The sequence below is a fragment of the Fusarium phalaenopsidis genome (assembly GCF_050370095.1).
Source record: "Fusarium phalaenopsidis strain FUZ10S chromosome Unknown contig_32332, whole genome shotgun sequence".
In the NCBI taxonomy this organism is placed as follows: domain Eukaryota; kingdom Fungi; phylum Ascomycota; class Sordariomycetes; order Hypocreales; family Nectriaceae; genus Fusarium; species Fusarium phalaenopsidis.
In genome coordinates this window covers 418,182-444,930 of record NW_028145391.1, presented here as the reverse complement: position 1 = coordinate 444,930, position 26,749 = coordinate 418,182, and the positions used below count along the sequence as shown (strand labels likewise).

Here is a 26,749-nt window from a genome sequence, read left to right as displayed (position 1 = left end):
GGTTAAGATTTTTAATTTATATACTTATTTAATTTATATACTTATTAAATATATTATAATTTATATAATAAATAAATATATATAATAATATATTATATTATTAAAATTTTACTTATTTTAGATTTCTTAACTTTTTTTATAAAATAGCTAAAAACTTAAAAAAGTAAACTTATAAACTTAATTTTTAAGAAATCTTATAATAATTTTTTAGATTTTTAAAAAGCCCTTTATAAAAAATAATTAAATATATAATATAAATATATTTTTTTATACTACTTTATAAATAATATTATAAGATTTTTTAAAAATATATAAAATAATAAATTATATAATAAGTCTAATATTAAATTTTTATTTATTTTAAGCTTTATCTTAAATTTTAAGAGCTTTTTTAATTTCTTATTATAAGGTATAAATACCTATATTATGCATGCTTATTTGTCACGCAAGCTATATATATATATTACTAGGTTTAGTGATTTTTAGTTATACAATTTAGTGCGTCGCTCGCTTAACTGCGTCGCTCGCTTATTATATATATTAAGTTTTAAAATAATTCTTTATTAATATTTTTCTAATAAAACTTAAAAAATAATTTTATAAAAGCTTTATTTAAGACTTAATTTATTATATTATATATTCTTATAGCTTAGAGAAAACACCCTTGCATGCGCCTTTCCCTAGTTGCACCAGAGTGCTCTTTGTCCTCATATACGCTTGAATGCCCTCGTGGCCATTCTCTAACCCAATTCCGCTCATCTTCCAACCACCCACTGGCATCTCCGCAGGCGATTCACCCCATGTGTTGATCCATGTGATGCCAGCGTCGAGCTTCTGGATAACCTCCTGGGCCAGTCCGACATCAGAAGACACGACACCCGCAGCCAGTCCCATTTGAGTGTCATTGGCGCGGCGGACCAGCTCTGGTAGCCATTCCTCACGAGCTCGTCCCTGGGTCTTGTAGGGCAAGATGCACATGACTGGACCAAAGATCTCTTCACGAACCACTCGCATCTCGTCGGTGCAGTTGGTAAAGATGACCGGGGGCACCCAGAATCCATCCGCCGTTGGGAGTACACTCTGGGCATCCGTTGATCCATCATAGAGCACCTTGGCTTTGTCCACAGACCGGCCGTGCTCAATGTACATCTTGACCTTCTCTTGTTGGGCAGCACTGACCATGGGACCAAAGTTTGTCTTCTCATCTCGTGGAAGGCCCATCCGGATTCCTTCTCGGGCCCGCTGGATGAGAGCCTGCTCGACGCGGCTCAACAGGGTATCAGGAACAAAGACTCGAGTGCCATTGGTGCAGACCTGGCCCGTGGAGAAGAAGTTGGCAACCATGGCAGTATCGGCAGCTTCATCCACATCGGCATCAGGGAGGATCACAAGTGGACTTTTTCCACCGAGCTCCATGGTGATGCCCTTCATGTCTCCGGCCGCCTGGCCAGCGACCTTGCTGCCGGTGCTGACCTGGCCAGTGAAGCTGACCTTCGCGATACCACTGTGCGCGACAAGGGGAGCTCCGACTGCAGGACCGTCGCCGTAGACGACGTTGAAGACACCTGGTGGTACACCTGCCTCGATGTAAATCTGGGCTAGTGTGTTGGCATGTAGAGGAGTGACTTCGCTGGGCTTGTAGACCATGCAGTTGCCAGCAGCGAGGCATGGCGCAGACTTCCACAGGGCAATCTGAATGGGGTAGTTCCAGGCACCGATACCGGCGCAAACGCCGAGAGGTTCATGGGTGGTAAGGACGAAGGCGTCGGCACGGAGGCGAGTGTTCTGACCCGGAAAGCTGCCAGCAGCCATGTGGGCATAGTATTCGAGAACATCAGCGCCAGTGACGACATCAACGGTAGATGTCTCTGACCACGCCTTTCCAGTGTCAAGCGTCTCGGTCAGAGCCAATTCATCGTTGCGCTCGCGCAGGATTGCCGCCGCCTTGAGGAGTATGGCGGCGCGGCGCGGTGCAGGAGTTTGCGACCAGACAGGAAAGGCCGCGTGAGCAGCAGCAATTGTGTCCTCCAGTTGAGAGGGGGTTGTAGTATAGATGGTCGCAAGAGGCTTCGAAGTGCTTGGATCGACCGAAGTGAATGTATTGGATCGGGACGAGGACTCTGGCTGAGGCCGACCCGAGTGGAATGTGTGAATCTCGGTTGACAGTGTCATGATGGCTTCTGTGGTAGGAGAACAGATAGACAAGAGGACGGGGGAATTGGGGAATTGAGCTCCTCGATTACAGTCGCGAAGCTCGTGGGAAGCGTGCGAAGATGTCTTTTCAAGAATTGGATGGCGGCGAAGGGCGATGTAAGTAGGCCAACCAACCTCACACAGATACACGAGCACAGGTGCTAAGCTGTGGTGGGGGGGGGGAAGGCATGAGGATGGGAGTGCTCCACCAAAGGGTCGGAGTACCTTTCAGCAGGAGACAGGTACTTGGAGCATGACGTGGGCGTTGGTCACTCGCACTGGCCAATCAAGGTTGCGCCACGAGCCAAGGGTGAGGAAAGCTGAATGGAAGGCCAAGTCGGGTGTCTTCAGAGTGATGGGCGATTGGAGGCAGGGGGAAAAAGTTTGAGGACCCCATGCTTGAGATACGCTCATGCCGCGGCATTACTTCAACGTGTAGGAGCGGCAGCCAAGGTCAATTAGTATCAGGTCTTGTGAAGTTGTTGTGAAAGCTGACAACCAAGAGGGAGCCACCACCAACTTGAAGGGGTCAATACCTGCCAAGCACAGGAGGGTACCCGTAAGAAACGGCCTATACAGTGCGAACTTAGTTGGGGAAATGTCCAAGCCCGGGCCGGGTGGAGGGTCTCGGCTCCAACTTGAGGTAACTTTGGCCGCAAAACATCAGGCCATTCTTCACTTAGCGAGAGGGATATATCGACAAAAAGAAAGGACAATCCGTCACTGCGGCCCCAGGCTGGGAGATTCGGTGCATCTTACATCGGTTCGCAGGGGGGGAGAGGAATTGTCGCCCAGGATTTGTTGGTAGTGCCGAAGAACCAGTGCTCGAGTCGCTGGCTGCGCAAAATACGCCGCTAGTGGTCGAAAGCGGGGTCCTGGGTGGACCTGTTCACGTCATTGCTCTGGAAGCTCCCCCAACTACCGGTACAGTGCTAGTGCGATGTAGATGGCATTGCTGTCTCTTATCACTGTATCTTTCCACGAAAACAAGGGTTTTGGGATAGCAAAGATTGTCAGGTTGAGGTATTGTTGGAGCGATTGCGCGACTCAATTGAAGGTTTCGCAGGGCAAGAGATGACAGAAATGAGAAATCAATTCTGGTCCACAAACCGTTCCATGCAGACCCATTAGGTAACTTGGGAACAACGGCTATCGCGGACGACAACAACGAAAAAAAAATCCCATCCCCAAAAAGATACGTTTGATACGATGATGCTACCGTGGGGCTGGAGAAGCAAAAAAAACCACGGCGATGGGTGATCAACGACGACCCCGGCCAATCAGCACGGTCCCGCACTCAATCTTTCAGATTCTCGATCTGACGGCTACCCCATACACGCTATACCTGATCAGTATGCTGAGCAACATCCCAAACTTGGTGCGCTGCACGGCACATGGCAAAATTGGTTCGGGTGGAGAAATCCCCCGTCCCTGCAGCATGGAAATGGGCTTGACGGAGAGGCGAGAGGGAGAAAACACTGCCTGCATTGATCAGCCCTGGTCCCTGGATGGATCGCAGACGCTGGGATTTCCGCCATCTGGCCAATCACGCTGTCCCAATCCGGTTCGGTCAAAGCATGCCCGGGCTGGAGGCCCATGGCAACACCATGATATCTGTGATTCGGGGCCACGCGATGGATGGCCACCACTTGCGAGGCTGTTGATGCATCACGGATAACGGCGGGCATACTCCGTACTCCGTGTCTTGACCCTTGAAACTAGCGGCACCCGGCATGTTCCACCGGTAAACCAGATACCAGGGTGTGGTCCTGTCGATATCGACGCTGACCTCCGACGAGATAACTCGAAAAGGCTATGTCGGCAGGCATTACGGACGTCGAGATAGCTGGGGAAATACTACTACTCACCGTTGCAAGTTGAATAGTTGGTATATACTCGAGATCACGCGAACCCGTAGCTCTTCCGGTGCCATCTCCACGCCGGATCCGGCCAGCGGAGACTCTTTTCTCCAGTTTTCGCCGACTCCGCCGTGCCCGCCCCGCTCCGCCTGGGTAACCCGCCATTGCCCTGAATCCCTCAACCAACGTCCGTTGACGTCCCCATCACGGTAATTAGCTCAAGGCGCCAGGGCACCACCCACGGAGGCTGACACCGACGGGCAAGTCGCCGGAGTCCGGTCATGTTACTTCTGGAATGACCGGGGGTGCGATTGAGATTGTCCCCCGTGAGGGGGGGTTACGTGTTGTTTGTGCTCCAAGAGATAGGTAGACAATGTCCGAAGCCCGATCCCAGCCTCTCCTATCCAGGCACCACCAATGGCGTAGCGTCAGTGCACAGCGCAAGCAGCAATTCAGAGTTTCGACTGACATCAATCGCCGTCTTTGCCTTGTTTCCTCTCCTCGGGGGTGCCGGTTCTGAGTCGGTGAAGAGCTTGCTAGGCCTTCTACCCCCTGCCCGCTAGGGACCCGCTCTCCCTTGTCCTCCCATGGTTGACCAGCCAAGTTTCTCCCCCATCCTGTCGCCGCCGTCGCCGCCGCCCGTCTTGGTGTTTTCGCTCCACCCGCCATCATGACTAGCGCTCGTAAAAGCAGCCTTGCTCACCTCGGCCGGCTTCTGCCAATCAAATACGCACACTCTGCTCTAGAGGGTACTTGTTGTCGCCAAAAAGGTACATCCAGAGATCCTTCGAAATCTTGATCATGACTGTGCCAACACTGTATAGCGTGCTCATCGACCCTGACGCCCGCATTCATCTGCCCGGGACCCCACCGTAAGCTTAAACCCGTTCCTTTCAAAAGATCTTAATCTCCTCGTCTTTGAGCTTCGAGAGCTTCTAATCTTGTGCCTCAATTCAATCCTCATCCTCAGTTTCTTGGGCTTGCGCTGTTCACCTTGACCAATTCCTCCAACAGCAGCCTTGTTATCCTGAAAGAAGCTTTACAAGCATAAACTTTGAACCATCTCAACTTTTGCTTCATCTGAGCTTCTCACTCGCTTCAACATGACGACCCAGGTTCTTCCCGCTTCCGCCAGCTCGGCCTACGACTACATCATTGTCGGCGGCGGCACGGCTGGTTGCGTCCTCGCTTCGCGCCTCTCCTCCTACCTCCCCGAGCGCAAGGTTCTCATGATCGAGGCTGGCCCCTCCGACTTCAACCTCAGCAACGTTCTCAACCTCCGAGAGTGGCTCAGCCTCCTCGGCGGTGACCTCGACTACGACTATGGCACAACTGAGCAGCCCAATGGCAACAGCCACATTCGGCACTCTCGCGCCAAGGTCCTCGGTGGTTGCTCTTCTCACAACACCCTGATCTCTTTCCGTCCCTTCCGTCATGACATGGAGCGATGGGTTGCTCAGGGCTGCAAGGGCTGGGACTTTGAGAATGTGATGCGCCATGTTGACAACCTCCGCAACCAGCTGAACCCCGTCCACCCTCGTCACCGTAACCAGCTGACCAAGGACTGGGTCAAGGCCTGCTCCGAGGCCATGGGCATTCCCGTCATCCACGACTTCAACCACGAGATCAGCGAGAAAGGTCAATTGACCCAGGGCGCTGGCTTCTTCTCCGTCTCCTACAACCCCGACACCGGCCGTCGCAGCAGCGCCTCGGTCGCCTACATCCACCCTATCCTCCGCGGTGATGAGCGACGACCTAACCTGACTGTCCTTACTGAGGCCCACGTCTCCAAGGTTTTCGTCGAGAACGACGTCGCTACCGGTATCGCTGTTACTCTCAAATCCGGCGAGAAGCACGTCCTCCATGCCCGCAAGGAGACCATCCTGGCTGCTGGCGCTGTTGACACTCCTCGCCTGCTCCTTCACTCTGGTATTGGCCCCAAGGCCCAGCTGGAGGGTCTTGGTATCCCTGTTGTCAAGGACATTCCCGGTGTCGGCGAGAACCTCCTCGACCACCCCGAGACCATCATCATGTGGGAGCTGAACAAGCCTGTTCCTGCTAACCAGACCACCATGGACTCGGACGCCGGTATCTTCCTCCGACGAGAGCCCACCAACGCTGCTGGCAACGATGGCGATGCTGCTGATGTCATGATGCACTGCTACCAGATCCCCTTCACTCTCAACACCGAGCGACTCGGATACCCCGTCATCAAGGATGGTTACGCCTTCTGCATGACCCCCAACATCCCTCGTCCCCGCTCCCGCGGCCGCATCTACCTGACTTCGGCCGACCCTACCGTCAAGCCCGCCCTTGACTTCCGCTACTTCACCGACCCCGAGGGATATGATGCTGCTACCCTGGTCCATGGTATCAAGGCTGCTCGCAAGATCGCTCAGCAGAGCCCCTTCAAGGAGTGGCTCAAGCAGGAGGTCGCCCCTGGCCCCAAGGCTCAGACTGATGAGGAGATCAGCGAGTATGCTCGCCGTGTCGCCCACACTGTCTACCACCCCGCTGGTACCACAAAGATGGGTGATATCGAGCGCGACGAGATGGCCGTCGTTGACCCCGAGCTCAAGGTTCGCGGCATCGGCAAGCTGCGCATCGTCGACGCCGGTATCTTCCCTGAGATGACCACTATCAACCCCATGGTGACCGTGCTCGCCATTGGTGAGCGGGCTGCCGAGCTCATTGCTGCCGAGGAGGGCTGGAAGCCCAAGCACGCCCGCCTGTAAATGGTCGGGAGAGTAGTTAGTGTGATGCCTGCCTAGGCTTCTCGGAACGACGGCGCATGTATGGATACCAGGTGTTTGTATGATTTAATGATTAGCGCATGTTTTCTGCGACAGATAACAGCCATGGAGAGTATGATACGGCACAGGAATGCCGCCAAAGAGGCATTATTGCCAGCGTCGTTTGTTAGATAAATTCCAAATCTGTTTTGAGAACTTCTTTCGGAAGTCTTTGACCCGATTCCGTGCGGCGGTGATGTTTAGCGATGCTCTCACTGGCTCGGGTATCAAACCAGCCTGACGTAGCCATTGGCCCAAGCTTTTGGTCAGCACCAAAATAATATTGGCCGAGGGGATGCAATGGTAGGTGGAACGCCGGGCCGACGAGTATGTTCCAGCAGAGCAAGGTCTTAATTACACCTTAATCAAACCAGGAGCCACTCGATGCGAAAAGGTTAGTCATGATGAAGATAGCAGTTTCTGATATAGATTAAGATGGCGAACGATTCTGAAGGGTCCCGGATCTTCGGGTTCCCTGCGTGATGCATCAGTTGTGGGATGGGATTCCCAGGGATCGACGGAGAATCAGAGATTAGGAACCACGGCCCAAAGCTGCCATCATGGAACACCATGTGATTGATCGAATGTCATGCATCATACGGAGGATTGCATGCCACCTTCTTTCCGAACCCTGTATGCCGTTGATCGAATTCGTTGGAGATGGCAGACGAGTAACCCTGCAGAAGGAAGGGTCCAGATCCGAAGGGTCGAGATGGATGCTCGCGACGAAAGCGAGGTATGAGTGAGGCAAGTGGCTCGATCTTGTCTGCGATGCCGCTTATACTTCGGCGATGAAGGGTAAAAGCACGGCTGCGCGAGGAATCTAAGGACGGAAGTGGCAAACTCATGGGTCATGGCCCGGAGAGCCGTTCCTTCATGAGGTCTGGAACAGGAAAGATGTGGGGAGCTACCGGGATTTTCGGGGCGGAGCGTCTTGGACCGAGTGGATGGTTTGACGGATGTCAGGGCCGAAACGTGCTTCGAGATCCACTCATCCCGCCCTCACGGCGTTTGTTCAAGGTCCATCAGCATGGGGCCCCTCTAGAACAGAGATAAAGCAACTGCGGAGGCAACGGGAGAATGACCTTCTCAGAGACCCGGTCCGCCCAGCCGTCTGCTAAAGGAGGCCCTCGCTGAATGGGGCCAGGCGTTTTCTGAGTGAGCTTTATAGGAGCAACCGCTGCAAGCTGATGAATGGCATGCGTTGGCTTCGGTCCTTGGTTTTCGATCCTTGGTCCATGAATTGATTCGAGTTGATCCAGTTCAATATCCCCATGGAGGCAATACCCAGGTTGCGTGAGGTTCTTATTTCTTTCCTTCTGTTAAACCGTTAACAAGCACAGGCACCTCTCCACGACCAAGACTCGAGCGACAGCTAAGTTACCCGTCCGCTTGCACATCAACAGTACCATTTTGCACAACGTTTTCTAGAAGGGACAGCATCGGCGACACAAGCCATGGCTACACCATCAGTTGACCTGCCTCCACCATCTGACGACGAGGTTGCAGTGCCCATGCTTGACCATGCTCCAGGTCTAGCGTCCGCGATTGGCGTAGCGGCAGTGGCAGCCGTGGCTGGACACCAAGTTCTCGGAGGTGGCCTTCCCCGGAGCATTGACGAAGACTTGTGCCACAAATCATGCGACGGCAACGACAGTGACGGCAGGGGAAAAGAAGAAGACGGCAAAGGGCGACAGCACGATGAAGAGAAGAGGAGGAGGAGGAAAAAGAAGAGAAACATTCGCGAAGAAAATCAGCAAAAGGGTCTAAGAGAGGCCCAAGAAAAATGGGATGTGGCAACAGCCATGGTTGCAGTAAGAACGGAGGCAGGAGCGGAGGCGATTCCGGGGAGTGTCGCATCAAGAGGAGAAGGAGGAGCTGGACTCGGAGCTGGAGTTGGAGCTGGAGAGCCTGAAGGGGTCCTCCCGTCGCCTAGAAAAGGCACCGATTTGGCAGGCCAACAGGTCAGAGCTGCACTTTCCCGCTCCCGCCTGGGTCGTTCAACCCCCTCATCCCCAAGCTTGGGCTCCCTCTCGGTCACAGGCACAAGCTCGTACCATCTCGCCAGCACCAACGCCAACACCAACAATCTTAGCAACTACACCCAAGGCGGCCGCATTACAAAGCCCCGACATCGCGCCTCTCTTTCAGCGTCAATTGCAGCGTCTCTTACAAGTGCCGTTGCTGCCGCCGAAGCCGCCAAGTTCACTTACGGAGCAAAGGTTGCCGCGACTCTGGCTGCCACAACAGCTACAATGGTGGGGAATCTTGCAAGCACCACTACAACGGCCACGGCCTCGCCAAAACTCAAGCACAACGGCCTGCCAACTTTACAGACGACGTCTAAGACTACGGCGTCCACCCCTACCGTTACCACCACCAGCTCTACCGCCAGGGAATCCCCTGTGCTCTCTTTCTGGGGTCCTGAACCCATTGCGCTTCCCTCGCGTTTCTCTCGCATCAAGCGCAACCTCATTCGTGGACACGAGGCCCAGCTCGAAGCCAGCTGGACTCGTCTTATTGCTGCTCTCCGCGACGAGGTTAGCCGTATCGAAGATCTCGGCGCCCACTTGATTCCCTCGATTGAGTTTTCTGACATTGACGATGAAGCCCAGACTGCCCGCTTTGGCCATGATCTGAAGCGTTACGGTGTCGGAGTTATTCGCAAAGTCGTTCCACGAGCTGATACTGATACTGCTGTTCGCGAGACGGTCGATTACCTCGACAGCAAACGCCACATTAAAGCGCTCCAACACGACCCGGCATGTTTCGATTTCTTTTGGACCCCGGCTCAAGTCCGCTCACGCGCGCACCCCAACGTCCTCAGCGCCCAGCGTTTTATGATGGGCTTATGGGAAACAGGCCCGGATGACCAACTTGTCACTAGGCTACCCATTACCTATGTCGATCGCATTCGAGTGCATGGCAACACGGAAAACCAGTCCAACGGTCTCAACGTACCACCTCTTGAACCCCCACAATCCGCCGATGACTGGATCCAAGCTCTGCAGTCTTCAGCCGGGATCATTGCTCAGGTTGACAATGGCTCTCTGGAGCGCTGGGAGCCTGATGGCTATCAACATGCAGGGACTTACAACAATATTTTCCATGGCCGCTGGGAAGACCATGATCCATGGGAGTGCACCAGTCGTACCTCTGTGACGACAGATCTTTATAACGGTTATGGTGCCTGTACTATTTTCCGCATGTTCCAGGGCATCTTGGCCCTTTCTACGGTTGAGCCTGGCATGGTGCGTCTGCTACCGTCACCCAAATTGGCAACGGCCTACTACCTGCTCCGTCCGTTCTTCACCACCAAGAACCCTCCTCCTGAAACGCGCAGCGGGCCTGAGTGGGATGCCTACTTGGCTCCTGAGAACTGGCAACTGCAGCGAGACCCCGACTCTATTATTCACGGAGCTGTCCCGGGCCATGCACAGAGAATCACCGAAATCTGGCACCCGCACTTACATTTGAGAAGTAGCATGATCACATTACCCACGCTGCAGCCGGGCGACTACATTTTATGGCACCCTGATCTCCCATACTATCTCTCCAGCAACAACTACGGTCTCAAGACGCCGAGCGGTAGCAACAGCGAAGTCAGTATGCTTGTGTATATGCCAGCAGCTCCTCTCACACAAACGAACGCACTCTACTTGGCGCGACAGAGAAAGGCGTTCCAAAGAGGCCACCCCGGTCCTGACTTTGACTCCACTGGGAGGGGCATAGTTGAAGAAGACTCCGATACGCGACCTGGAGAGAAGGAGATTGCCGACGTCGGTGGCCCGGCCGCATTGCAGGCCATGGGCCTGGCTCCTTGGGAAGTCGCTGGAACCCGTTCCGGATCACCGCCTAGCGATAAGGCGAAATCCAAGGATGAGGAGGACGTGGATATGGAAGCTGAGACCAGAAGCCTGATGAGCTCTTCCTCGATCTCTCGAGCTGAGGCCGAGGTTGTACGTCTGGCCAACATCATCCTTTTCCCGGACCGGTCAATGATGGGATACTCGGTTTAAACAGCGGTCTCAGCCCCAGCGGAAGACTTTTTTTCTTTTCTCATGTCTTTTCTTTGTTATTTGCCACGGCATGTTCACGAGCTGTGGATCGCATGGGGATGAGTTGGATATCGGTCGGAATGCATCACACGGAGTTGAGGGATTGATTGTTCATGGGAGATAGACACTTACAGTCGTTGCGTCTAATATTGGACTGAATAAAGAGGCGGATTTCCATTTAAACGATGAAGAGTTCTATACCAAAAATCACCTGAAACGCCGCATGCTCAACGCCTGTATCGCAGATCCTTACTCAATCATCCAACAATTTCATCCAAATACCCAACAATGTCCGACACCAAGCAGGCAGCTTCATCAGGCGACACTTGCTTGCGTGATCCAAATACGCCAATATCTAGTTGCGTGCCATGAATTGAAGCCTCGATATCTATGGCCAGCTGTGATGATGAGCGTTAGTAAAAGTCTTCTTAATTGCACTTCTGTAGGGTAACATACCGGAATGTCATTTCTGACAGCGTTCTGTTGGAGCCAACTGTGGGAAAGACATGATGCAGGCTCATTGCCAACTTCGTCAAGCGCTTCAGCAGGCAGCACCTTGGCGGAATTCTCGGCGGATTCTATATCATCGGGGAGACTGAGGAAGTTCACGAAGGAGGATACGTGGACACCAGTCCACCGAGCAATCTCCCAAAGACCAACATCTGCCCGCCCATTCGAGACGATGAGATGAATGTCTTTCTGAATGGATTCCGCAATAGCGGTCAAGGACCGATCGGCGGGTGCGTCCACCTTGAGCGGAACGAGATTCAATGTTGGGTAAGTCAGAGGAAGACCATGGTCAACACCTCGATTGGCGAGGTACATGCCGAAGACGACAGGCTCAGTTGGGACGCGGTCATTTCGCGAGGCAAGAACCTTGGCATATGCCGCGAGGAAGAGAGACTGGATGGATTTGCCAGTTTGAGATGCCATTTTCCGAATGTGGGCGATGTCGGAGATGGCGGACTTTTGTAGGTGTGATACTCGTTCTTGGATACTGGCTGATGACTCGGTCTGTTCCTCTGCGGGAGGCATGTCCTGCAGGTAACTCGTCCAGAAGTCTTTCCTAGAGCTCTTGGCAGTATCGGTAGATTGGCTGACCACAAAGTTCCTCCATTGTGAAAGACCCTTGTTGGGTTGGGCAGGCTTCCCTTGGAGGAGCTCAGAGAGTCGCTGCAAGAGCGAAGGGAGGGCGACTCCGTCGTAAAGAGCATGGTGGATCTTCAGGCGGAAGAGCCAGGCCTTGTCATCTTGTTCCGCGACATGGCCGCTGACCAATGGCTCAATAACACCAGTTGGTTCGGTGCGTGGCTCAGATGTCGACAGCGGAATTCGGTGACTCTTGAGGATAGCTTGCAAGAAAGGGAGTGTAGTAGAGCCCGTGGCAATAAAGCACGTCCGCAGGAGAGGCGATTCGGAAACGAGGCTATCCCAAGCTAGCTGGATGTCGTCCATACTAAACGACTTGTCGATTCGGCAGGGGAACTCGGGATAGAACACTGAGCCTTCAGCATTCTGCCAGGCACTCAGCATATAAACCTGCATTGGAAGCGCAGGAAGCACTTCAACTTTCGTTTCAGAAATGTTGTAGTCACCGAGGAGCTTGCCTACGTCGACATCCTTCGGCGGCACCCAAGTTTCGGAACTTGCGGGCACCTGGGTTCCGTCTGTCGAGGCACTCTTCGCCTTGTTGCTCATCTCGAAGATGTTTGAAGCTTTGATGAGATCCTGAGGCCGGAGGTTCAGACCTCTCTTTCGAAGGAGCGACGAAACCTTGATTGCGCTGATTGAGTCGAGTCCGAGATGGTAAAGGTTGTCCGACAACTTGATGGACGGGATTGGAACGTTGGAGACTTGGTGGAGAACCTCGCGAATCTCAATTGAAGTGTGATCCCAATCTTCGACTCCGTTGGACAACTCTTCGGTTGGAAGAGCATCATCGAGGCCAGTGGTGTTGTCCTTGAGGGTCACAGCAGGCATTCCACAAATGGATACACCTCTTTCTTCGAAGGATAGAATATCTGAAGCACTTGATCTCATCAGGAATTCCATGATGCTATCAAGCATTGACATAAGTTGTTCGGGAGACCCTGCCAAACTGTACTGGGGTTGATAGGCAATTCTCCAGACCAGCGCATCAGACATGACCTCGGCCTCCGCGCAAATCGGGTACTCGGTAGCTGATGATCCATCGACAGACTTCAACAGAGCCTGACCTCGATCATTGTCGGATGATGGAGACCTTTGGAGGATGAAGAGAGTATTGAAGAGACCGTGTCCACCAATGTTCGTGGCCAACTGCGCTTTGCGGAGTGGATAATGTTGGAACTCTCGGATGTCGCCCATGTTCTCTTCCAGGTACTGAAGGAACTCTGAGGGCGAACCATGCAGGATACAACGAAGCGCAACGGTGTTAATCGTGGGGAACACGAGGTTGTCAGCTCCATCAAAGTCTCGTCCAGACATGATGATGCCGAATGTGACATCAAGGCTCCTTGTCTGTTGAGCTAGAGTGATGGCCCAACAGGCCTGGCACAGGGCTTGCAGGCTGATGGAAAGCTTCTTGCAGAGGGAGTTGATGTCTACGATATTGATCTTTGACTTGAACTCCCGTCTTTGCAACTCGTCCGTAGTTAGAGAGGAGCTTGACTCTTGCTTGGAGACGAGTGTAGGCGAAGCGCCGTCCAAGTATTGCATCCAAAACGCCTGGGCCTCGGGGCTTTCGGACTTGGAAATTCTCGTAAGAAAAGGTTCCACGGGCGGTTGCGACACCTCTCTGCCCTCGTAAATAGCCTGAAGATCTTGGAATAGCAGGCCCAGAGACCATCCATCATAGAGCGCATGAGCCATGGAGAGGATCACGAATCTTTGAGAACCAAGAGTCGCCAGTCGCAGTTGGAATAGATTGCTCTCGCCATGGCCTGACCTTGCAAGTTCTGTTGCGGAGGAAGTAATGCGGTTCACATCACTCAACCCCTGCAATTCCAAAGTGTCAATGTTCATGTCAGATGGCTTCGACACAACTTGACAATATGTCATCTCGAGGTCTTGGTCATCAACCTCGAAGAAACCTGTTCTCAGGATCGGAGTACGGCGGACGAGTTCATTCCAAGCGGCTAGGAGCTGGTCGGTGTTCACGTTCTCCGATACCTCGAGGACATCGTGGTTGAAGTACGATTCGAAACTGGACTGGATCATGCCTGCAACGATCGACTCTTGGAGATGAGTTGCGGGGAGGACAGACTTGACAGTCTTCAAGTTCAGACCAGAGCTTTCGAGATGTTGCCTCAGACGACGCTTGGTGTTCTCCAGAGAGTCTTCTTCCGCATAGTTTGGCGAGTCGGAAGAAGCAAGGTTGCTTAGTTCAGTGATCATTCTGGCAATCGTCTGGTAGCGCATGATTTGCGATGGCGGGAGAGTAATGCTTCTCCTCTTGAGTTTCGCTGAGAGTTTGATGACATCAATGCTGTCAAGGCCGACTTCCAGAACAGAAATCGTCTCGGTGACGTCCGAGGCTGCAACATCGGCCAGCATGGCGATTTCTTCCTGTATCGCTCGAGCCTCTTGGGTCCACTCGAACTTGCTTTCCTCTGTGGGTGCTGTGAGAGTGTTAAGGGATACGCCATTGGTGGGTGATTCTTTTATATCAAGAGCGGGCGCTTCGCTGTCTGGGGATGATGCCATAAGCTCAGCATCACGTTCTACTTCATCAAGTATCTCGTTTAACTTTGATGTAGAGGCAATGTGCCCTTGTGCAACAAGCGTGAGCCGAAGCTTGCCTGACCGCAAATACACTGCCTCGAGTGCGAGAGGGTAGTCTGGGCTGGAGTGACCATCAACAACATCCCAGGCTCGATTGTCCTCCTGAGCGGGCTCAATTTGGTAAGTGAACAGGTTGTCAAACAACGCCTTGCCATTCGAGCACCACTTTTGGATGTTCTTGAGGGAAGCATGCTGAAACTCGAGGACAGAAGCGTTGAACTCGTGGCAACGTCGGACTAGAGCCGTCCATGTCTCCTGTGGGATCTCCTTCCGGTAGAACGGAACTGTGTTGAATAATGGGCCGATGGTATACTCGACATCTGCAAGGCCAATGGCTCGTCCAGAGACGATGACACCCAGGGTTGGCTGGCCAAGGCAGAATCTTTGCAGTGCCGAGCTCCACAAGGCCATCACCACTGCTTGTAAGGTGACATTCTGAGACGAACGCATCGCCTCTAATCCCTCGGTAGGAATTTCGCGCACAGCAGTGATGGCTGTTTCTGGGATCTCCTCTCCAAATTCGGGCATCGGCATGAAAGACCAGTCTTGGAGATGACCTTCCCAGAACTGTCTGCAGCTGGCGTGCCTGAGTAGTGGACCGTGGCTCAGTGCTTCCAGGAAGGGTGCGCCGCGGGGTATCTTCTTATGAGTATAGACAGCAGCAAGCCGGTCCATCATGAGGTCAAAACTGTTTCCATCGTACAGAGCATGGAAAATGTGAACGACGAGGAGCTTGGACGTCGATGTCTCAAGATAAGTGAGTAGCAGTGGTGTATGGATGAGAGATGTGTTTTGCTCAACCCAGTCCTGCTTTTGCTCCTCAAGGAACCCTTCAACAAGTTCTTGGTTCTCAAGAGTGTGTTGTCGCCAGGGGAACTGCGGTCTTATCAAAGCGGCCTGGACAAACCCGTCGGTTGTGGGAACAAAAGCAGTCCTCAGAATAGCCTCCGACTCGATCAGGTCCTCCCAAGCCCTTCGAAGCAGGCCCACCGAGGTATCTTGATGAAGCTTGAACTCAAAAGTATTGAAGTAGACACCCCGTTGGTCGCTGGTCATGGACCTGGAGATGATGCCTTGCTGCAGAGGCGAACAAGGAGCAACGTACTCGATGTCTGCGGGCTTCACGCCGAGACTTCGGCACACCATACCACGGTACCGATGTCCGAATGCCTGGATAGACTGCTTCACTTCCCGAACGAGCTTGCCCTGCTGAGTGGAGACGCCCTTGGTCAGAGAATTGGCAAGTTCGCCAATCACGGGATTCTTGAGGAGAAGAGCAGGGGAAGCTGATTTGAAGCCACGGGACTTGAGCAAAGAAGACAATCGCAGAGCGGTAATTGAGTCCACACCGACATCAAAGATACTTGTGGATGAGGATATATCCTCCTTGTCGAGATTGCTAAACTCTGCAATGACCTCGAGTAGCTTGTGCATCGTGTCCTGGGCGGCTTGGGAAATGGGAGTGGTCGAGGCGTGGGATAATTGCATGAGCTTCTCGGGAGACAGTTCGGCAAAAAGTCTCTTGAGATCCTTGATCTCTGCTTTGTTGTTCGGGGAAAGCGGAATGTAAGGTAGTGAGAAGATGTAGGTGGGCACCATGTATCCAGGGAGTTTCGCGCGGCAAGCCTCCTTCGCTTGAGCACCAAGGCCTTCTTCGTCCTGGAGGATTTCGAGAGGTCCCTTGGTTGACTGTTTGCCGACAACGAAAGATACGAGAACGTCTTTCCCGCTCGTGCCGTGTCGAGTGACAATGGTAGCCGCGTCTTGAACGTCAGCAACACCAGTGCGGATCGCATGTGTGATCTCGGCGATTTCGAGTCGTTGGCCACGAAGCTTGACCTGGTCGTCGGCTCGACCGAGGAAGTCAAAGCAGCCATCGTGCAACATGCGTACGAGATCTCCAGTCCTGTAGACTCTCTCACCGAACTCTGGGAGCGTCGGGAACCGCTCCTCTGTGAGCTCGGGCCGGTTCAGGTACCCCTTGCCGACGAGCTTGCCTGATACGCATAGCTCGCCAACACCACCACGGAGAACTGGAGTGTTGGTGTTCTGTCGGAACACGAATGAACCAACGTTGAGGAACTGCTTTCCGATGTTACTCGGGCGGCCAGTGATGGGAACACGTTGAAACATTGTGACGCCGATGGTGGCTTCTGTTGGTCCATAGGCGTTGTAAATGACTGCCTTGGGTCCCCAAGCGTCCAGGATTTCTTGCTTGAGTTGCTCGCCTCCGGTGATGAAGACACCGCGGCAGAGGCTTGGGACCTCGTCCGGGTGCGTGAGTCGAGCCAGACTCGGGGTGAGATCAATGTGCGTGATGGCAAGTCGGTTGATGGTTGCAGTCAGGTCGTCTAGAATAAGGTCCTTGGGAGCTGCAACAACAGCGATTCCCACGGACCAGCTCCAGTATTGTTCAAGGACCGACACATCGAAATGGAGAGCAGCAAATTGCAACCACCGTGAGTCATTGTCCCAGTGACCTTTGAAGAGGTCCTGGAAGGCCATCATCGCCTGGACCGCGTTGTCGTGTGTAATCTCGCAACCCTTGGGGGTACCTGTGGTTCCGGATGTGTAAAGGCAATAACAGGTATCAGCTGGAGTCGCAGTTGGCTGAAATTCTAGCTGGCCGTTGTCGATTGCCTCTAAGGCGTACTGATCAATCTTGACAACGGTAGCCTCTGTCTCGAAGTCCAGGGTCTCCGGGTTTGTTGTGAGCAGACAGGGAGCTTTAGAGTCACTGACGATGAACTCTTTCCTTGCCCTGGGTGCTGTAGGATCGAGAGCAACAAACGAGCAGCCAGCCTTTAGGATGCCCAGAATGGAGAAGTATGCCTCGGGACATTTGTCGAAATGGATAGCGATAATACTGCCGGCGGCGGCCTGGGTGTGTAGCATGTTCGCCACCTTGTTTCCCATGGAGTCGAGCTGCCGGTAGCTCCATTGTTGCTTGATGGGAGCCTCCCCATTGAATCCAGACACAAATTCAAGGGCGAGTTTCTCCGGGTGGGAAATTGCTCCCATCTCCACGAACTGATGAAGCAATTGCACCGGTGCTTCGAGAGTTGGCGCAGCCGCAGGGAGCACAGAGTAGAGGCCTTGACACTGTTGCCAAGCATCATCTTCGTCTGCAGCGATGTTGCAAGCGATATGGATCAACGAAGCATCGAACTGTTTTGCCAGGAGCTTGGCTTGCTCTTGTGGAAGGATGTCACTGTAGTAAGTGATGCAGAGGCGAACCTCGTCGTTCTGCACTGGCTCAACCTCCAAAGAAACTGGATATTCCACCATCGCCTCGTCTTTAACAAGTCGCCAAGGTACAGATGATGATTCTGTGTCGGGCATCTTTTGATAGGCAATGAGTGTATCGAAGATAGGGCCAGCTGGATGGCCCAGCCACTTCTGGACTTGACTGAGTGAAGAATACTGATGCTTGTGGAGGTGCTGGTTGTACTCCATCATGTAATTCACCAGCTCAGTATTGGATGGCACATTGCTCGCCACGATGGGAACTGTGTTGAGGCAGGGAAATGGGGCATCCTTGGTTTCATCCGCAGTCCTGCCAGAGAGTGCCACACCAAAGACCACAGAATTCTCACCCAAGTAGGAGGCTAAGACTCGGGTCCACGCTGCTTGAATGACGGCTTGAATCGTGATGCTTGAGGCTTGCGTAGCTCGCCTAAGCTGCGAGTAGGGCAACGCCGACGTGATTGTATCGGCCAAGACCTGTCTCTCCTCAACTCGCAATGGAGTCATGATCGGGAACTTGTTCACAATAGTTTGGTTGGCCTTGGCTTCCCAGGACTCCCTCTCCGAAGCCTGGCCCTTCAATGACTTGCTGAGAATGGCGGATACAGCAGGCTCGACCCTCAGTACTGGTAATGGACCCTTACCCTCTAGGAGCTGGGATAGATCATCCAGCATGAGGTGAAGCGATGGCGCATCGTACAGGGCATGGTGCATGATCAGGTTCATTCTAGTCTCTCCAGAACCCTGGCTCAGGACCACAGCCCAAGGCGGTTGGTGCAGCGACTTCTGGACATCATTGCCCAGGTCTTCCTTCAATTGCAAGAGGTTAATGTTGTCTGACTCGCCAAGGTGCAGAGTCTTCAAAGGCAGAGCCGACGACTTGGAAGTGTGCCTGACCATGGCAAAGGAGGTGTCGGGAGAGTTAACAGGCACAAACCCGGTTCTAAGCATGGGATGCCTCTCTTGGAGCGCCGCCCAGGCGCTCTCCATACTTTGAAGGGAAATACCCTCCGAGACCAGGTAGCTCACTGCGTTCAGATAGTGATCTCCCCGAGACTGGATGAACGATGCCAGCATAGCGGATTGAACAGGCGTGCAGGGCAAGATCGCCTCAATCTCAACGGTGTTGGGCAAGTGTTTGGCAACATCTGCAAAGACCTGGCGCGAAAATTGCCCAAGGTCATACTCCTGTGCGTCTTCTGGCTCAGCCTTTGAGGAATTCTCCAAGAGCTTTGCTGCGATCTTAGAGCAGCTTGGACACTCAATCACGTCGGAGGCGGAGATGGCGAATCCTTGCTGACGGAGAATAGACGCCACTTGAACAGCATTGATGCTGTCCAGTCCAAGTTGGAAAATGGTTGTGCGACGATGGATCTGGCGTTCAGACACTCCAGACAGCGTTGCAAGTACCTGGCGGACCTTGAGCTCGAGATCGTTCCACTCCTCTTCGCTGGAAGAAGACACTGTGATCTCAGCCCTCTCCTGCCGGGGCTCAAGGAGATCGAATACCGACTGGAGCGACGCAGGGATGCTAGTTCTATCCATCAGTGTGGCGTGTGGGGAGAGGAGTATGGCCCTGAGCATGAGTTTGAATACATCGGCCATAGCGGCAGCGATTTCCTCAGGCACTATGCTCATGTCGCGATGAAGGTTGATGACAAGAGAGTTCAAGCTCGGGCATGGAACGACCTCGCAAACCAGAGGGATATCCATGTCTCCAGAGTCGCCTTCAAGCGTCCACACATCCTTCTCAATGTCTTGCAGCGGCTTCTGGAGCAGTAGCAGTGTGTCAAAGAGATGTTTGCCAGTACGATTGACAGTCCGCTGAACAAGACGCAAAGGAGTGAATTGGTATGCGAGCAACTCCGCGTTCAGCTTTTGCAAGTGTTTCACCAGGTCGAGATTGCTCCAGCTTGCGGTGAAGTCGGCTCGAACAGGAATTGTGTTGAAGCAAGGTGCAACTAGTCGATCAAGACCCTCCATGTTCAATGTTCGGCCACTCACAACATTGCCAAAGCAGACGTCAGGGCGGCGGTACGCCATTGCAAGTACAGTGGCCCAACTTGCTTGGCAAATTGAAAGCAAAGTGGTTCCAAGGTCACGGAGACGCGCCTGGAGTTCGGTAAGAGGAAGATCCAGAGATGTTGTGTGGGTGCTTTGGTCCATCTCGCTCGTTGGGGGTTGAGCAAAGAGAGTGGAGGGACGGTATCCCTGGAAGTGCTGCAGCCAGAATTGCTCCGTATCGCCAGGCAAGTTGGTAGAAATCGTCAAGAAGTCACTGTACGACACTGGTCGGGGCAGCTCTGCACCCATTGCCAGAGCTTCAACTTCTTTCAGGAGTCGCTCCATAGCGACGCCATCGTAGAGAGCATGGTGACAGATGAAGGATAGGAACTCTGATCCTCGATACCGCAGCAGTGCCAGAGATACAGGAGGAGTTCGTGAGTCGACTGGGTCGGGAAGGGTCTTGAGATGCTCTTCAATGGCTCCATCGAAGGATAGTTGGTTGACATCCAGAGTCATCCAGGGAATGTTCCAGCCTTCGAGGACGATCTGTGCGATGGCTCGTTGAGAGTCCGTCGTAGTTTCGAAACAAGTACGAAGGATGTCGTGCCTCGTGGCCATTGTTTCCCAGTACGACTTAATCGCAAGGGAGTCCATATTCAGTCGTAGGAGCACCTTGTTGTAGTAGCCTCTTTGTCCACGGGAAAGCATCGCCTCTTGGAGTGGTGTGCAAGGCAGGACCGCCTTCACAACCTTGGACTCCTTGGCAAAGAGTTCCTTCAAGCTGTCTACAAATGTGGGAGGGAAGAACTCTTGACGGCTGTCTGCAACAACGTGATCCTGAGACTGGGCGTTCCGAGAGATGAAGTGTGCAAGTTGTGCAACAGTAGGGTTGCGCAAAATCTCCGACACTGCCACTCGAGTCTCTAGGACTGAGTTGAGAGCACGACTCAGGTCAATCGCAGAGATTGAGTCAATACCAAGCACCGCGAAAGGAGTCCATCGGCCAAACTCGTCTCTCGACACCTTGGCAGATTGCATGATCGCCTCTGCAATTGCAAGTTCCGTCTCGCTCCAATCCCCATCGTCTTGGGTATCAAGAGAGGATTTTGAGGCAGCCTCTAGATACTCTTGGTCAAGGGCCTCGAAGCAGGCGCGAAGTTTTCGCTTGTCTACCTTGCCACTAGACGTGAGAGGAACTGTAGAGATTGGGATCGAGTATGAAGGGACCATGTAGGCGGGGAGTCGCGACTGCAAATGGGCGATGAGAGACTGCTGGGTCTTAGCAACAACCTCCAATGCGCGGAAGGCAGAAGACTCGTTCTGTGGGACAAAGAACAAGGCCAGCTGCTCGGGTGCGTCCTTCTCTCGTCGAACCAGTAAAGTCACGGCTGAGCTGGCCAGAGATGTCGAGGTTGTGACACTGTTGATCTCGCTCGTCTCAATTCGCTGACCTCTGAGCTTGACTTGGTCATCAATGCGACCCAAGATCATCAGAGATCCATCACTCAACATGCGACCCATATCTCCAGATCTGTAGAGTCTGCCATAATGGGGGTGTTGAATGAATTTCTCAGATGTGAGATTCGGCATGTTGAGATAGCCTTGAGCGACCTGCGCACCCCCAAAGCAGAATTCTCCAACCCAATTGAGAGGAGCAGTATCGTGACTCTCTGGGAAAAGGACAACAGCAGAGGTGTTCGGAAACACATGTCCAAGGTGTTCAATGTGGTCACCTTCTGCCATTTTCTTGATGGTGCAAATGTTTGTCGTCTCTGACGGGCCGTAGCCCTGCCACAGCTGTTGCTGCCATCGATCAAACACCGATTGGGTCATGGGCTCCCCAGCTGTAACAAGGAACTCGACGCCGGGTGTATTACGAGGGTCCACCAGGGACGCCACCGTGGGTGTCATACTGAGATGTGTGATTCCCAAGTCACGGATTGACCGTTCAAGATCTTCGAGAATTGTGTCGTTTGTTCCAGCACATAGACACATGCCTGCATACCACGTGTAGAAAATCTCAAAAACAGACACGTCGAACGCTTGTGAACATGTCTGTAGAAGACGGCCCTGTGATTTGGATGGTCTCGGATACAGTGTCTCAAGATAGTCAATGTTGGCCATGATACTGTGCTGTTCGATAGCAACGCCCTTCGGAGTTCCTGTCGTGCCAGAAGTGTAGATCACGTATGCAAGTCGAGAGCCATCAGGGGGGATCCCGGGGTTTGTTGTAGGGAAAGCAGTGAGGGTGGCGTTGTCGATGTTGATTAAAGATGGCTCTGATGAGAAAGTTGTTTGGTCGAGGGACTTGTTGTCTACAACAAAATGCTCAACTTCAGCTTGACTCAAGACCTCTTGAATGCGTGCAGAGGGAGTAGAAGGAAGGATTGGAAGATATCCACAGCCGCATTTAACAATACCCAAGATGGAAGCATACAAGCTGGGTGACTTGTCCATGATGATGGCAACCACCTGCCCAGCTTGGACGCCGCAATCTTGCAAGTACCAGGAAATCTGATTCGCCAGAGCATTCAACTCCTGGAATGACATTGTGGTCCGTTGAAGCCCTCCCTCAAAAGCATTCGCAAAGACCAGCGCGTCAAGGTCTGGGTTGCGACTTGCTGCTTGCTCGAATGCTCTAGCCAAATCCAGGGTGGACTGATGCAAGGCAGGCGTGATGTTATCAATCGAAGGATCACAGGCGACATTCCTCTGTGTCCATTTGATATCCTTGTGGGGATTCTCCAAAAGCAATGAGACGAGGGACTCGAGCTGATCCATCATGTGCTCAACTGTCGTCGACGATGAGAAAGCCGTTTGATAGGTAATTTGAAGGGAGAAGGCATCATCTGTGGGCTCAACCTCAAATATGATTGGTGTTTCCAGGCGGTCCAAATGGCTGGTCTCCTTTACCACATTTCGGGCACGTTCCGAGCTGGTGAGGGATTCTTGATATACGAAAAGGGCGTCATAAAGGCTCTCGCCCAGTTGCAAGCCTGCAAGCTTTTTGATCTCAGACAGCGAGATTGTGCAATGCTGCATAACCTTCCTGTTGGCAGAGTGAATACTGTTCAGGAGGTCGAGATTGGCAGTCATGGTATCAAGATCTGCTCGGAGAGGCAAGGATGCAATGCAAGGCCCAATGATGTTTTCAATGCCCGCAACAGGAATGGTTCTTCCAGATGTCACGGAACCAATAGAAACGTCCCGCATCCCCAGTATGCCAGACCAAAGAAGCACCAAGGATGCCTGAAACAGAGCTTGGGGTGTGCAGCCCAGTTTCTGGATTTCAGCGTCGACCCGTTTCCTAGGCACTGCCAATTGTCTTCGGCTCGACGAGATTTGTCTCGAGTCGATAGCCTTGCCCTGGAGTTTAGGCAATGGGACGCGGTTCCAGCCAAGAAGATGCTCGGTCCAAAAGACTCGCGATACATCATCTGTTTGTGGGTTGCTGTAAAAATCGACGACCCCGTGAAAGGGCAGGTGTTGCGGTACTTTCTCCTTCAACAGGAGTTTCGACCAATCAGAAAGGAGAATGTCCATGGACCAACCATCATAGATCGAGTGATGTAGGTGAAGAAGCAAGCGTGACGAACAGGCAGATGACCCTTGCTGGATCTGGATTCTCAGGGGGTTGAGGTAGTCTTGTGGCAACGAAAGCGAAAAGTCCTTTTGGAAGAAATCCGAAGACTTGATTTGCTCTGGCCGAAGATCTTTGAAGAGGACCGTGACGAACTTGCCCTCAAAGGTCGTGAAACCAGCACGGAGGATTGTGTTGCGACGTGTCAGTTCCACGAAAGATTCCGAAATCTCCTCTATTGTATAGCCTTTGGGAACCTCGAGTGCAATCTCGTTGCAGTATGCTGTTGGGTTCTGAGCTGTCTCAGCCAGCATGGCTGCTTGCAGGGGGGTACATGGCAACACATCCTCAACCAACGCGCTGAGCTTCTCCAACTCGGGATTCTCTCGAAGAACACTGCCAAGCTCAAGAGAGATGGCAGCCTCCTTCGGTAATGAATTGGTGCCTTGAGCGCCTGCTTCTCTCCGAGCAGTAGAGATAATGTCGGAAATAGTCTTCATCATCAAAAGACCAGCTGAATCTACAGCGACGCCTAACTCTCGAAGGGCTGAGGCGAGCTTGATGGCTTTGAGGGAGTCTAGGCCGGCAGATGCCAGAGACAGAGACTTTTTGACTTTGAAATTCAGAATCTCGGACACAACACCGATGATCTTTGTCTCAGTTGCATCCGCAGGTTCTAATTCCTGACTGTCTTCTGCCATGTCGGCCTTGTGCGCCTCATGCTCAGCCTTTAGCCTTTTCCTATCGACTTTGCCGCTTGACAATCGTGGGAACTCGGACATCAGGACAACTTCTCCGGGCACCATGTATTGGGGCAACCAGTCTCCACACTTCTTCAAGATAGCGTCCTCGGAAACTCCCGCGTCAACGGCGCAAAAAACAACGAGAATGGAATTCACCACAGCTGCAACCGCGCTGTGACATCCCGATGTCCTCAGAACAGCTTGCTCAACCTCACCGAGTTCCAGTCGCTGGCCACGGAGTTTGACTTGGCCATCTGAGAGGCGACCAAAACACTCCAACTTTCCGTTCGGAAGCAGGCGAGCCTTATCTCCGGTACGATAAATACGGCCATAAGGAGAATCAATGAATACCGATCGTGTTTGTTCTGGCCGGTTGATGTAACCAGTTGCTAATTGGTAACCCCCGACAGCGAGTTCTCCAACCTCGCCCTGAGGGAGAACTTTGAGCTTGAAATCCTCACTGTCCGTCTCCGGAATTTCAATGATGAAGCAAGAAACAGTATCAAGCGGTACACCAATGTTACCCGTCGAAGAGTCACACGAGAATGCGGTTTGGAGAGTGCTGATATCAAAATTAGATGAGATGCCACAGAATGATGAGGGGGATTTACCAGTGAATCGTAGCCTCTGTAGGACCATACATGGCCCAGAGCATGCTGGGCTTGCTGTCATCTCCTCCAAATTCTTCGACTACCGGTGCGTTGAGCATTTCTCCGATAGTCAAGAGCACCTTCAGATTCGGCGCGTTTTCTCGCTTCCGCAACAAGCTCCCAGCGACAGTGGGCGTCAGCTCGCATGCATCGACATCCATGAGGCGCAGCACAGCAGGGAGATCGTTCAACATCTCGACTCTGCGAACAGTGACGAGAGTTACTCCTCGGAAAAGGGGGAAGAAGATTTCAAAGACCGAGACATCAAACGTCGGTGCTGCAAACTGCAGAAAGCGGGAAAAGGAGGGGATATGTCTATCATGGGCGAGGAGAGCTTGCGTGGCAGCGTCATGGGAGATGCCTACACCTTTTGGCGTACCTGTAGACCCTGATGTGTACATGAGGTACGCCAGATCTTCAGGTTGAGGAATTCGGTGCTGGAGGTCAACTTGGGAGGCTTCCGTGGTGTCTGCGTCTCCATCAACCGTGATGATGGTTGCACTGACATCGTGGGGAATCCCTGATGCCAGCTCTTTGGAGACGAGAACAACAGTTGCAGCCACGTCGCCGAGGATGAATTTCACTCTTTCCGGAGGTGCGTCAATGTTCAGGGGACAGAATGCTCCTCCAGCTTTGAGAATAGCTAGGAGAGAGATATAGAGGAGAGGAGATTGGTGGATGAGCACTGGAACCACAAGCTGTCCATTTTGATTGCCAGAAGCACGTGTTATCCGCCTGGCGAGCGCATTTGCTGCATCATGAAGCTGGCTGTAGGTGTAGGAGTGGCGACGGCTGTTGCCCATGTAATCCAGTGCTGTTTGTTGGCTTGGAGGCTTGACCAACTGGTGGAGGAGGTTCGGCCCGGGGAGCCTCGAAGCCCGGGGGTTGAGGATGGACAGCCCAGTAGCATCCATCTTGGCGAAGCTGTTGTTGCGGCTGCTGCTGTTATTCGTGTCAAATGTCTAGTGGGTGAAAAAGATGGTGTCGAGTAGCACAGGCGAATACTCTATGCGAGTAATGAGGACGGAAATCTAAAACAACAAGCAACACCGAAAACACAATACAGTCGGCGATGGTGACGGCGACGTTTGTAGACGTGTACATGCAACAGAAAAGATGGCCCTTTTGGGGAGTACATCAGTCAGTCATGCGCCTCATTCTGGGGCACAGCTCGCGGACCAACACGCCATTAGCTAAGATTGGGTGGACCAACATCAGGCTGCTTTGGAGGCTTCCAACACCACGCGGAGCCAAGGCTCGGGGCGGGCGGGCACCAGCCGGGGTGCAGAACGGAGGCCGCGAATGGGGACGACGGCAAATCAAACGGACGCCAGCCGTATTAGAATCGGCGGTGCGATGATTCGTCGAGGGAGAGCTCCCGGCGTGGGAGGTTACACGATGCGGTTCGCCTTGTCGAGGGGGCGTGCAACGTGAAGTTGTAATGCATCCAAGAATCAGCCTGTCAGCGTCGAGTAATTACTCATCGTCGCTCAGCAAAAGCAATAGTGGCAGGGACAAGTGAGACTCGGCTGGGACGGCGCGTGGCGGGCGGGTAGCAAGTCAAAACTTGAGGATGGGGGCAGGCAAGACAACCCAGGTAAATGACCCAAGGTTGATGATGCCGCGGCGGGTGGAGGGCAGTGAGGTCGTGGTGGTGGTGTGAGCCGGGATACGTGGGTTGCCGCTTTGGGTGCTTGTTAGGTGGGCCATCATGTCGTGTAGGCGTGGGGAGCATCATGGCTACAGCTGGGATACAGCGTGGGAGCGTGGGATGCCAGTAATAGCTCCGATGGACGGGCCAACCCAAGCCGCTTGGCTTCGGCCGCCGGAGGAGACGCAGGAGAGCCGCCGAGATTGAT

General features: G+C 52.9%; 4 protein-coding genes across 4 annotated transcripts; 2 read left to right on the top strand and 2 right to left on the bottom strand.

The window, feature by feature from the left end:
* Window positions 1–642: 642 nt before the first annotated feature.
* On the bottom strand, window positions 643–2,172 carry LRP88_13153 (aldehyde dehydrogenase domain-containing protein; the record flags this gene model as incomplete). The annotated part of the gene is made up of 1 exon (XM_083249531.1): window positions 643–2,172. One exon carries the CDS (start codon window positions 2,170–2,172, stop codon window positions 643–645), a length of 1,530 nt encoding a protein of 509 aa, XP_083093865.1.
* Window positions 2,173–5,155: 2,983 nt separating this feature from the next.
* LRP88_13152 (GMC family oxidoreductase) lies at window positions 5,156–6,787 on the top strand (the record flags this gene model as incomplete). The annotated part of the gene is made up of 1 exon (XM_083249530.1): window positions 5,156–6,787. The coding sequence occupies one exon, from the start codon at window positions 5,156–5,158 to the stop codon at window positions 6,785–6,787; it is 1,632 nt and encodes a 543-aa protein (XP_083093864.1).
* Window positions 6,788–8,301: 1,514 nt separating this feature from the next.
* On the top strand, window positions 8,302–11,001 carry LRP88_13151 (uncharacterized protein; the record flags this gene model as incomplete). Its single annotated transcript, XM_083249529.1, has 2 exons — window positions 8,302–10,838; window positions 10,998–11,001. The coding sequence occupies 2 exons, from the start codon at window positions 8,302–8,304 to the stop codon at window positions 10,999–11,001; spliced, it is 2,541 nt and encodes an 846-aa protein (XP_083093863.1).
* Window positions 11,002–11,159: 158 nt separating this feature from the next.
* Window positions 11,160–25,804, bottom strand: LRP88_13150 (uncharacterized protein; the record flags this gene model as incomplete). The annotated part of the gene is made up of 3 exons (XM_083249528.1): window positions 11,160–11,300; window positions 11,359–24,802; window positions 24,852–25,804. The coding sequence occupies 3 exons, from the start codon at window positions 25,802–25,804 to the stop codon at window positions 11,160–11,162; spliced, it is 14,538 nt and encodes a 4,845-aa protein (XP_083093862.1).
* Window positions 25,805–26,749: the final 945 nt, after the last annotated feature.